The 13,099-nt window shown below is 43.3% G+C and overlaps 3 protein-coding genes across 7 annotated transcripts in view; 1 reads left to right on the plus strand and 2 right to left on the minus strand.

The window, feature by feature from the left end:
- The window catches only part of ltbp1 (latent transforming growth factor beta binding protein 1), a 150,677-nt gene extending 147,497 nt beyond the window's left edge, over positions 1-3,180 (minus strand). For all 5 annotated transcript variants that reach the window (XM_080782388.1, XM_080782387.1, XM_080782389.1 and 2 more), the window contains exons 1-2: positions 2,351-3,180; positions 1,275-1,345 (exon numbers count right to left, since the gene is read on the minus strand). In XM_080782388.1, coding sequence (XP_080638514.1) covers positions 1,275-1,345; positions 2,351-2,739 — 460 coding nt within the window. In that variant the 5' untranslated portion in view covers positions 2,740-3,180. The remainder of the gene's footprint in view (positions 1-1,274; positions 1,346-2,350) is intronic.
- LOC308327786 (long-chain fatty acid transport protein 2-like) overlaps positions 1-13,099 on the plus strand; it is a 512,892-nt gene that overhangs the window by 405,860 nt on the left and 93,933 nt on the right. The window lies entirely within an intron of this gene.
- The window catches only part of ttc27 (tetratricopeptide repeat domain 27), a 134,925-nt gene continuing 134,329 nt past the window's right edge, over positions 12,504-13,099 (minus strand). Inside the window, exon 20 of the mRNA XM_080781332.1 lies at positions 12,504-13,095. Coding sequence (XP_080637458.1) covers positions 12,958-13,095 — 138 coding nt within the window. The 3' untranslated portion in view covers positions 12,504-12,957. The remainder of the gene's footprint in view (positions 13,096-13,099) is intronic.

Genomic DNA, 13,099 nt, shown 5'->3' on the forward strand with positions numbered 1-13,099 from the left:
ACGGCCGCACGGGTCGGCCACCCATGCACGCACGAGCGCACGCACATACACACCACAGTCCATTCTGTGTGAAAACTAAAAAACAGCCTTCTCATGACTCGACAGCAAGGACCAAAAAAACACAGGCAGTTTAATCACGGTATACCGCAGGTGGGCAGATCCCAGGTCAGCCAAGCGCCACCCACCCCCCCCCCCCCCCCCCCCCCCACCCGCCCTTCTTATTTCTATAAAGGGCCACCATAGAACACAGCTGTTGAACGATCTGTCACTGTTAATCATCCACAACTGCACCACCAGAACAGTCCCCGTGTAATATTATCACATGCTCTAATGTATATGCATATAGTGTGTGTGTGTGTGTGTGTGTGTGTGTGTGTGTGTGTACGGGGGACAGAACAGAGGGATGTTGAGGCTGCTGTCAGCCACCGGGGAGAACGCTGTGGTTGCCTGGGGCAGATTGGCTGGAGTTCAGGACTGTCTGCACAGTGAAAATCCTCAGTGTTCACTTAATTTACCCCGAGTGTACATGGAAATGGACCTAACTGAGGTTCACTCTTACAATTCAACCTTCAAGTTCATTGTCAACATCAAATGTTTACAGGAGTAATGCCGTGTTCACAGGTCATTCTCAATAAGAGCCAGTGACACGCCGTCAGCTACACATTAGCCTGAAAGAGACCTATACTTTTCTGGGCATAGAGGGGCGGAACAAACTAGCGCTGGAAACCGATGCAGACTTCCTATTGGTTCACCAACCTATGAGCCCGCCTCCCCTCCACCCGCTCCCCTCCTCCTCCCCTCCCCAGTAGAACGCAGCAGAGAATAATGACGTCACCAAAGGCTTCAACTTTTTTCACTGCTCGAATGATGCGGTGAAGTGTCAATCAATCATGTGTTTTTGTTTCAGCATTTCCCACTCCTTTTCTCTCTCCCTACAATTCCTGCTCTGCTGCATAAAAGGAAGAATAACTCATTCTCGTTGTTAACCAGTTCCCTGTGCTAACCCTTTTCATTTATAGTATGTAGTGTGTGGCTTGAGCAAAACTTCAACAGCGACTCTGCAAGTCTTCATTGTTGCTGCCGTTAGTTTGAATGTATACTGTACTGCATTTTGTTGTGTTAACACTATTGTGTTTACACTGACTGTATTGTGTTGTGTAGCGTTGTACTGTATTGTGTTGTGTAGCGTTGTACTGTATTGTGTTGTGTAGCGTTGTACTGTATTGTGTTGTGCTACACCGTACTCATACTGCACTGTAGTGATTTGAACTCACGTTTAGTGCATCGTTGTGATCCCTGGGACTGGCTCCATCCGTGACAGCACTGCCCTCCACAGACATTCACCCTGCAAATACAATCACACAGGGATGAGACATACTGTGTAGCAGCACAATGGTTCTCAAACTTTTACATTTAAAGGTCTCTTAACTCTGACAGTATACAGATGGAACCAAATGGACTTGTCAGAGTTACAGACTTTTAAGGGTCAAGTTAGACCCTCTTAAAGGAACCCAGAGTCCTTGGAATCCACTTTGAGAACCACTGCTGTAGCAGGTCCCACACGCAACTCTCACTCTCACTCTCTCTCTCACACACACACACACACACACACACACTCTCTAATAGTCTCTATCTCGCACACGCGCTTGCTCACGCACACGCATGCACGCACGCATGCACAGCACACTGTTGTGGATTTATGGTCATGTTCATGAGCTGCACGCAGACAAACAGCAGATGTGAAGAAGTCAAAACACTGCATTTCAACTCAATCTTATTTCACCTCACTGGCCTAAGAGGCTTTCTTCAACTGGTGACTGTCTGCACACAGTGATAAGGACTGCAAAAAAACATGTGTACACACACATGCACAGTTTGCACACACACGAACGTGCAATTGTGCATGCACACAGCACAACAAGTGGCCTTACCTCACCTGTCCCCTCCACTGCCTCCAGTGTGTCAGTAAATGTATGAAGCTATAGTAGGCTACCTCACCTGTTAGTGTACTGTACACTATGTGGAGGTCTCTGTGGTGTTGAAATGTATTCACTAATAACACTAATAGGAGAGCAGAGCTCTATATGGGAGAAGGGATCATGGAGGGGGTTCTAAATGTTAGAGCATTATATAGAAATACAGTAATACAGTATAAACCACTTAGTCTTTGTTCATAAAACATGATTCTATGTGTAGGCTACTACTAGTTAGTTATAGTCGCTGATCTCACCTGTTAGTTTATTGGGCTATGGTACATGTTTACAAAAGCAAGTAGTTTAGAGTTTGAATTTAAAAGTTATTTTGTGATAATTTAAGATAAATTATCCGATTCTGAAACTAAATTTCTTACCCTGACATTTTCATTTGGTGATTCTGATGAACGTTATGACTGCTGCTGCTTGTGTGCCGAATGACCTGCTGGTGCTGATGCGTGAACTGCTGCGTGTCCAGCTGGCGGACCGGGATGGGGTTCGCCTGGCTGGAGCCCATCCTGCGGGTCCGGACCTGACCGCCGAAGCTGGCCGAGGAGAGCTCCACATTGTAGGAGTGGGGCTGCCCCGTGGCACCGCCGGAGGAGTGCGACGAGATGGAGCTCACGTGGACCCTGTCCGAGCCGCTGGGTCCGGGCTGCAACACGTAGAGTCTCCTGAAGCCACTCTGAGGCTGCTCCGCGGACACGAACACCGGAGAAACCAACAAACCCAAGGAGAATAAAAAGTCCCACCTGGTCCAAGCCATATTCCACACCGTGTGTATCCGCTGAGAGTACGCAACAAGGCGCAGAAACTTTTTGTCAAACAGGAGGAGAGGGTCAAGTAATTCGTTTCAGCTGCGCGGTGAGTATAGGCTACAAGACGCGCACTGTGTCTACAGTATGAACTCCTGTCAAGTGAAAAAGTTCTATATCCCTGAGCATATTCCTCTAGACATCATCGACCGATCCGAGCAGATTGGAAAATTATAACAAACATTCAACTAAAACGCACGCTTAAGTTACAAAAGTCAAAAATAAAACGAGACATGTAAAAAAGAAAAAAAGAAAGGGGTAAAAAAAGGAGCTTTTACTATGGGGTCTAAAAGCGGGATAAAGCACCATATATCCTTCTATTCCAGCGTGGGGTATAGAGGGGAGCTATGGCAGCAGATGTCAAAGCTGCAACGGGGACGAATGTGCGATACTTTGCCCCGCAGATGAGATTGAAAACTCTTTTAAAAGTTTCACTGTGTTAAGGGCAGGAGTTTAGTGTCAGGGGCTGAACAGCCAATCTCCTGCAGACATGACGTCAGGAGTGGGAAGCTCATTGGAACATACACTTCAGCGGGGCTGAACCCTTAAAAAGAAAAAAAAAAAAGTTTGGAGAGCTTTTTTGGGGCCCTAGAGTGTCTAGGGGTCTTAAGCACCCCCCCTTAAAACGCACTGCGGCACTGTCTTTCTGCGATCTAGACATCGACGACGATCGAGATCTCATTTTATAGCAGCGTCTTATTATAAAATTAAATATGTTGAAAGAGTTGGAATATATTCTTTACAAAAAAATCAAAATTGTCCATGCCTAATTGACTAAGCTAATTCACCAAAAAAAAACTGTGGAGAGAAAGGAGCAAGAGAAAAGCAGTGTTTATTGTATTTAGTTTACCCTAGTTATTAATTAATTATTTAATGATACATTAATTATGCAGGAAATCTCAGTCCTGAGGTCTCATTCTCAAAGACCTCGTCACCTTTCTAGTGCTTTGTCCAGTCTCATAGAAGTCAATTAAATATAGACAATAAACCCGGCCATTGCATGAGATCAAACTCCAATGGTGAAGTTTGAAGTAGATGTCGGTCTGTCCTATACAGTAGGCCTATGCAGAGGGCTGGTTTCTTCAAGGATGACAATGCCTCCATCCACAGGGCACGCGTGGTCACTGAATGGATGGATTGATGACCATTACAAAATATATTCCATGACTCAGTCATTTATCTACTTCTTCCCTGCATGTGAGTGACCAGTTTAAACTGCACAGGAACACCGGGTCAGTTGAAGGTTCTATAATATATAAAGAAGAGAAACACAAAAGTACAAAAATAACATTTTCGAATTACCTGTATTTGCTTTGATTTTGGTTGGTTAAAATGGTTAAAATTGGTTAAAATGTAAATTTTACATTTCAACAGTAAAGTAAATTCTGTGGCTTCAGAGACAGTGGTTTAAACCACTGGTTTCCAACTCACCAACGAATATAGGGCTCCTCAGACTCAGAGTTACTACAAGAGGTCCTCCAAATCGTAGTGTGATATAAGGATTATGAGGGGAGTGAGGGGAACAAGCACACAATGCAGAGGTGTTGAGAGCTTGTAGATCAGCTATTTAGTTTTTGGCAAAGAGGTTTGGTTTGGTGTCAGTGTTGATTTTGACAGCAAATTTTGCTGTAGTCAGTCTTTTGAGTAAAATCAATTTAGTTTTAGTCATATTTCAGTCATCTGAAAAGTTTTAGTTTATATACAATTTAGGCATTTAGCAGATGCTCTTACTCCAGAGCGATTTACAGTAAACAAGAACAACAGGACGAGGGCAAATGCTACGGGCTAAGATGGAGTCTGAAGAGGTGGGTTTTCAGACTACAGCGGGAGATTGGGAGTGAGTCTGTACTCTGCCGTTCTGATTGCAATGGGAAGTGCATTCCATAGTTTTGGAGTCAGAAGGGAGAAGAGTTTGGGACGTGTGGAGCTTTGTCCCAGCGTTTTTCAAGTGTCATTTCCAGCTTCCCTGCGTTGGCTGATCTGAGCGTGTGGGAGGTTTGTAGGGTCTGATCAGACTTTGAAGATATGAGGGTGCCATACCTTTGTTTGCTTTGAAGGCCAGCATCCGAGTTTTGTACTCTGTGTGGGCGGCAACCGGGAGCCAATGGAGGGGAGCGGAGAAGGGGGGAGACATGTGAGAATTGCCTGCCGTTAGACCAGTAAGGAGAGAGTTACAATAGTCAAGTTTTGATATGACTTAAGGAGCTAGGCTGACTCCTGGGTGAGGATCGGGTTTAATTCGTTGAATGTTATAGAGTGTAAACCTACAGGATCGAGTGACCGTTGTAATGTGTGCTTTGAATGAGAGCTGACTGTCCAGGACAACGCAAGGTTCTTGGCTGTTGGACTTGGAACCGAAGTTACCAAGGCGTTGTCTATGAAAATAGTTAGCTCCTGCATGGGGCAGGACTTAGCTGGAAAGAAGAGATAGTCTAGTTTTAAAATGTATGTTATGTTATGGCCTTGACGTTGACAGTGTCGAAATGGTGATTTGACACTTGGTCGCATGCTGAAGTTTAGAATTGAGGCTTTAGGTGGTTAGATGTCAGAAAATACACATTAATGGAGAAGCCAATGTGTAAACGACAAACTTTATAAATGTATACAACATGATAGTGCTCTATGTGTAACAAGTCTTTACGAGTCTAAGCTATCTATGAAAAAGTTTAGTCTGCAACACAATTCTTTACATGCATGTATTCGTCTCTGCATGCTTCATTTCTCTCTCAACTATAGGGGTCCTGAATATGACGATGGGCCCCCACGAATATGACATATACTTAACTGTAGCTCTAATGGTGGGACATGATTATGTTATAATGAATGTCTCCTGGACGAGGGATAACAATCTACTCCGCCTCACACTCGCGCGCGCGCGCACACACACACACACACACACACACACACACACCACACACACACACACACACACACACACACACACACACACACACACACACACACACACCAAGGAAAGTTGCTCTTGGAATGCCTTTGAATTTATGGACACTTACCTTATCTTCTATGCATGTATGAGGAAGTGTGAACTAAAAACTATGCCATAAAAAATGGATATTACATCATATTAATTATGGCAGTTGGAATAGCTTAGATAGTGGGTAATGTTTTGTGTAAGACTATATAAAGCATGTGTTGTCATAGTCTTTGAGTTATATATTCACTTTTATTTCAGTCACACTCCAACATTAAATCAAAGCAGCCAGGCACTTTTGATGCGTCAGAACAGCCAGGAATTCATACAGCCATGTGCACATCATCATTCATCCCAAAGCGTCTACATGAGTTGCCGGACCACAGTTGCGCGGGTGAAGCATTCCTGTGAACGCTTCTAATTCTCTACGCTTATGGCTCAAATAATGCTTAATTTATGCTCCGTTATGTAGGAGGATGGTGTACTGGACTGAAAATAGCAGATCTACAAGCTCACAACGTGTCACATCCATGACACACACATCAAATAACGGAGCAAAAATGTGGTATACCCATGTAGTCAGTTGGGTTATATGTTACCCTGAGTACGTTTAAACACATAATAAGGTTATGTTTTGGCATAGCCATGGTTCACATGATGCTTATTACAGTCATGTTTCAGGGCTATAGTTTTGGAATTTTATTACTGAGGTTACATTAGGAACACATGATGGCGAGTCTGGCGACTAGGGGTGTAACGATACATTCTAGCGATACGATACATATCACCATTGACATGGACGATATTGGTTCATTATGGCGATATGATATGACATGATTCAATAATTAAAAATGGACACAGTAAAATGGTAAGTGGTGCATTCATATATATAATATTCATATATTTTTAAGGAAAATGTATATGGATATAATAATACTAAATACTTAGTACTAACTACTAAGTAAGTACTTAGTATTGATACAATTGATTGTTTATATTGCAAAACGATTCGATACCAATCATTTGCTTTGCAAAACGATATGATGTTGATACAAAGTCAATGTTGCCGTTTGTTTACATTTCGATATACTTCGATTCTTGAAATTAAAATAGATTTTTCAGTGCAGTTACTATATCGTTACACCTCTACTGGCGACCGTTCCGAGGTCGCCATATTTGACCCACGGAGTATTCTTGTCTATCTGTCTGTGGAAGATTATAGAGATGACTAGGGGGCCATTATGATGGGATTCATTATGAGTTCAGCTGTTGTGGGTTGTGCCTCACATTTATGTTTATTGATGTAAGAGCAAGGACCAATTTGGAAATGAGGTATTTAGGAAACAAGATTCTTAGAATAAGAGCAACAATCAAAATGCATATACCGGTAATCTACATCTACTGTACATAACTATATGCCCACTCGCTGAAACATTTCCACAATGAAATTACCTATAAATTAAATAACAGAGAAATCTGATTATTCTTTATTTTTCAGGGGACTCCGGTAATGCCATAGGGACGTCAGACACCACTTTGAGAACCATTACATTATTGGATACAGATTGTGTTCGTGTGGAGACTGAGAACTTGTTCCCCACAGTACAGTACAAGTAAAAGTATCAATACTTCAATGTAGAAATACTTTGAAGTATTGATACCAACAATACAAAGGTATTGATATAAAAATTACTTAAAGTACCAAAAGTAGAAGTTACTCATATGCACAATATCCCATTTCACAAGATTTAAAATGTATAAAACAAACATCTTTTGAAAATAGCCAAGGCTATTTTCACATAGCGGAAATGTATATAGGCTTGAAGTTGTGTTTTGTAATAATAATCAAAATCTACACGTAACTAGTAACTGAAGTTTTCAAATAATTGTAGTGGAGTAAAAAGTAACTTACAATATTTGCCTCTGAGATTTAGTGAGTAGTAGAAGTAAAAGCACTGAAAACTGGAAATATTCACAGTAAAAATACCTTAAAAGTACAGTACAGTAATTGAGTATAGTTACTTTAAACTGCCCACGTACGCCCCCCTAAAGAACACGACGCAATGTTGTGGAAAGAACTATGGCGCTATGACGTCCACTGACGTTTTGTTTCTCTTGAGAAATTAATTGTTGCCTTTTAGCATCCCTAGCGGGGTTTGAAGAGGGTGTTAGCAGTGTCATGAACTACTTATTTATAGAGGCCAAAAACCCACATTAAACCACAAAATGAAATATTTGGGTGTAACTGGGGGAGGACGAAGAGAGAGAGAGAGAGAGAGAGAGAGAGAGAGGGGTTGTGTGGGTTCATGAGAGCCTGTTGAAGAGGGAGGTCTGGTGCCTAAAGAGACAGATAGACAAGAGCGGGAAATTGAGGAAGAGACAAGAGACGGGTGGAGACTGGGTGGACGTTTCTCTGAATTTGACACATGGAGGGTGATGGTATCCAGAACCCACAGACTGTGTAACAGCATCCCCTGGATGGATGGTGGGGGGGGGGGGGTTGGGGGGGGGGGGGGGGGGGGGGTTGGGGGCGTCCGCCAACATGTGGGGAAAGACATGCTGGCAAGGCTATGAAGGAGGGCTGCGGTCATAGTGTGTACTGTAATCATCACTGGTGATGCAATGTGAAATAGTTGGGCAGCGATGCAATCATCAAGTAAGTGAATCCCTCATCTGGGTCACAAGGACAGGCATAGCATTCATGAAACGGACCAAATACTCCCATCTGTCCAGGAAACCAAAGTCACAGATGGGGACTCCAAGCGGACGTCAGGGCCAGATAAAGAACCTCAAGATGTGTCTGGGAATGGGCACGTCATGCTCTGGAATGTTTCAGTCGTCGGTGGCCCTTAAAGAGACAAATTGAAGGGGATATCGCTGGTTGGCCCACGTTTAAGGAAGAGGACGTGGAAATTGGCTAATGTGACGGTTTATTGGAAGCCTGCCAGGCTTTACTGCATTCTTTGTAGTTCTTAAAGAGTTTCTGAACAAATGAACAGTCGAAGCTCGCAAAATGCTTGAGGGCGTTAAAATAAAGAACTTGGAAGTACTGTAAGAGAGTGTTTCTAATAGGAAATCATTTGGATCCCGGTCAAAAAAATGTGCCCCTGGTAACGAATCAATCATCACACATGCACTGCAAAATCCTGAGTGGCAATTTAACCGAGACTTAAATGAACCCTCAGGATTCAGTGTGGGTATAATGGCTGAGCGGACCGTCACTTTACCAAATCTGACCCCCCACCTCCACACACCCCCACCCACCCGTGCGCGCACACACACACACACACACACACACACACACACACACACACACACACACACACACACACACACACACACACACACACACACACACACACACACTATAGCAGGGATACTCCAATAGATTTACCTGTGGGCCACATTACAAAAATGGCAAGGGGCCAGGGGCCAGTAGATAAAATTACGACATTAATGATACTTGATAACTTCTCTCTTTCAATTGCTTTATTTTCGCAAAATGTATCAAAGTACAATGTGCATGCACACAATATGTAAATAAATAAATGTGTAACATTTTCTTGCATAAACACAAAGAGCTGTTTCCATAACTGCACAAATTATTGCACATAACATGAGTAGCTGTTATAATAACATAATAACATAACATGAGTAGCTCTTTGCCTGCCTGCCTGCCTGCCTGTCTGTCTGTCTGTCTGTCTGTCTGTCTGTCTGTCTGTCTGTCTGTCTGTCCATGAGTAGTTATTTGTCTGTCTGTCAATGAGTAGCTGTCTTACTGTCTGCCTGTCTATGAGTAGCTGTCTGCCTGCCTGTCTATGAGTAGCTGTCTGTCTGCCTGCCTGTCCAATTGTCCATGAGTAGCTGTCTGTCTGCCTGTCTGAGTAGCTGTCTGCCTGCCTGCCTAATTGTCCATGAGTAGCTGTCTGTCTGCCTGTCTATGAGTAGCTGTCTGCCTGCCTGCCTAATTGTCCATGAGTAGCTGTCTGTCTGCCTGTCTATGAGTAGCTGTCTGCCTTCCTGCCTGTCCAATTGTCCATGAGTAGCTGTCTGTCTGTCTATGAGTAGCTGTCTGCCTGCCTGCCCAATTGTCTATGAGTAGCTGTCTGCCTTCCTGCCTGTCCAATTGTCCATGAGTAGCTGTCTGTCTGTCTATGAGTATAGCTGTCTGCCTTCCTGCCTGTCCAATTGTCCATGAGTAGCTGTCTGCCTGCCTGTCCAATTCTCCATGAGTAGCTGTCTGTCTGCCTGTCTATGAGTAGCTGTCTGACTGCCTGCCTGTCCAATTCTCCATGAGTAGCTGTCTGTCTGTCTGCCTGTCTATGAGTAGCTGTCTGCCTGCCTGCCAGCCAGCAAGTTGGTTAACAGAAAATAAATTGTTATGGCTGAGTAAAATAAAATACAATAAACACAATTTGCCTGAAAATAGATTACCCAGCTATGACCTTTTTCATGAAAAAAAATTAGTAGTGATATGGCTGACTGAGTAAAATAAAACAATCTACCTGAAAATAGATAGCTATAAGTGAAGAGCAATTTCCGCAATTTCCGCAATTACCATTTCCGCCATTTCAGCAATTTCCATTTCCGCAATTTCCATTTCCGCAATTTCCTCAATTTCCATTTCTGCAATTTCCGCAATTTCCATTTCCACCATTTCCGCAATTTCCGCAATTACCATTTCCGCCATTTCCGCAATTTCCATTTCCGCATTTCCGCAATTTCCGCAATTTCCATTTCCACCATTTCCGCAATTACAATTTCCGCAATTTCCATTTCCAACTATTAATGGCAGCTGGGTTTCATCATTCAAATAAAATAGAATTCTGTCCGTTTAGCTATAAAATTATGTCAGGGAATAGGGATACACAGTATATGTCTTTCATTTGCATTGCATCTCCCCCCCCCCCCCCAAGCTTTTATTTTCGTTCGAGTAATAGTACAACTCTAATAGTATTACTTATAATAATGTAATTAAAGATAACTTCATTCAGATTTATTTATTTTTATTTCATTTTCCAGATTTTTTTTTCTTCTTTTTTTTTTAGATTTTCATTGGTGGGCCAGTCATAATGGTCCCGCGGGCCTGATGTGGCCCGCGGGCCTGAGGTTGAGTATCACTGCACTATAGTATAACTAACGTCAGAGTGGTGGTCCCTAGCAGTGATATGGGGTGTGGGCTGGTCTTTACTTCGGCTGGTTTAACAAAGATGTTGTCAGGTCCTCGCTGAGAAACACCAGGAATTCTGGGACGACAGGTCAGAGGCAAGACAAGCAAACCTCTGTTTGCTTATATCAAAGGCTGTCCTCCGCAATGCTGACCTAATGGCTGCATAAGAACCACATGATGTTTGTCTCTGAAAGCCATTTGGAAGAGCTACAAGACCATTACGGCCGGTCTCCTGGATGTGATATCGTTTATAATGCTAAGATGGATGATGAAAGAATTCAAAATGAGCCAATACTTTTTTTTGTGTTTTTTATTTCATCACTGGTGTTTTTAGGCTGGATATGTGGCTTTGATCATTTAGTTTGGTATGTAAACAGACGGCTGTGTAGTGAAGGGAATCATGGCTTTGATGCTAACCAGTGCCTCAGGGCATTGTCATGTACTTTGCTATCTCATACCTGTTGATTCTCTTACACTGTGTGACACTTTAACATTCCAAACACTCGACTCCTCAAATGCCAAACACAATGCAGGGAACAGAGGTGAGTGGCTTTTTCCCTTCCAAAGACAAAAGGCTTTTCAACTGTGACAAAGTGACACAGGCAAAGGAAAACATCATACTGTAACTATGATGGTCATAAAACACACACACACACACACACACACACACACACACACACACACACACACACACACACACACACACACACACAGAGAGAGAGAGAGAGAGAGAGAGAGAGATAAAAACTAAAGCAATGTGAAGGTCATCTTCCCATTTGGAGAGAAGAAAAAAGCCATCAGAGTGAAGATGGGGTGATCCTCCCCATGTGCTATAGCTGGAGGGCATGGTGATGAGGCCAAATACATCATGTGCATGTGTCTGTATCCGAGTGTGTGTGTGTGCGTGTGCATATAGGCGCACACACCTCTCTGTCGGAGGACTGTGCACTGAAGGATTGTACATGCGTCCAGGCAGTGAGTGTGTGCATCAAACAGGCGTACACACACACACACACACACACACGCACACACACACACACACACACACACACACACACACACACACACACACACACACACACACACTGCGCATGCATGAGCACTGCATGGGATGACACATTCATTCCCAGTGCCTCTGAAGTGATGAATGTGCACACTCTCGGCTCCTGTCTCGGGAGCGGCTCTAAGATTTCCCTCACATTCTTACACTCCTCATTTTCACAGCAGTCGGTGACACCACCCTCATACCGCCCTGGGCCTGGGGTTTGGGTTGGGGGCGGGGGTCCAGCGTCCGAGCACACAGAGTGGGTTGTTAGAAGAGCTGGTGCACTGTAGTATTAATAATAATAATGAGGCTGTATGGGCCTGGCTTGTTTTCCTGTTTATTATTTTGCATTTAGGACTGCAAGGCAAAGATTATATGATTGCTTTCTGCCAGTTTGAACTATAGAGTTCATGGTGTGACTTTTGGACTGAGGAGCAGTACGTTTAAGGGGACTGGGGAATGGAAATTCCTCTGTACTGTTACTGGCTGGGATACTTAAAATTCAATCCAGTAGCAGCTCTAATATAATGATGTTTTTCAACACTGCTTTGGCTTGAATGAAGGCACATTTCGTTGAGATACAAATTGATTGGTTTAATTTTCTGCAGAGAAATGAATGGGGAAATTGACTACACTGTCATAATCCAAAATCTTTAAATCCAAAATGATACTGAAGTGGATATGGTACCGGAGACTATGGTACAATACAAGCCTCACACACTCCACATTGACCAACATGAACCATAATAGGAAAAAAAAACATTTTGAACATACATGAAACATGAAAGTAAACATGAAAATAAACATTCCTTTGGCTTTCCATTTACCATCAGTCAGTTTTTAGCTCTAGCATCACAAGTAAATTGCTGTGGTTTGACGCATGCTTCTAACTCAAGAAAGTGGGAAGTGTGTGCCAAAAAACAGACACAGATGATTGTAACGTTTCAGTCTCGATTAATTTAGTGTCCACTATTGGAACGTTTCAATCGTGACTTGACTGCTGCTAGAGGAGAAGGCGCCTGTCACACTCGAGGAGGGTCATTCTGATTGGCTGCGCAGGGCGTCAGGTCCTGCAGCTCTGTGATGAGCTGCTCCAGTTCTGTGACACTGTCCCTTAGGTCATCGCTGATCTCTCCTGTGTCCACGTCTGTGTGAGTTTGCTGA

The sequence above is a fragment of the Protomyctophum bolini genome (assembly GCF_963924005.1).
Source record: "Protomyctophum bolini genome assembly, chromosome: 14".
NCBI lineage: Eukaryota > Metazoa > Chordata > Actinopteri > Myctophiformes > Myctophidae > Protomyctophum > Protomyctophum bolini.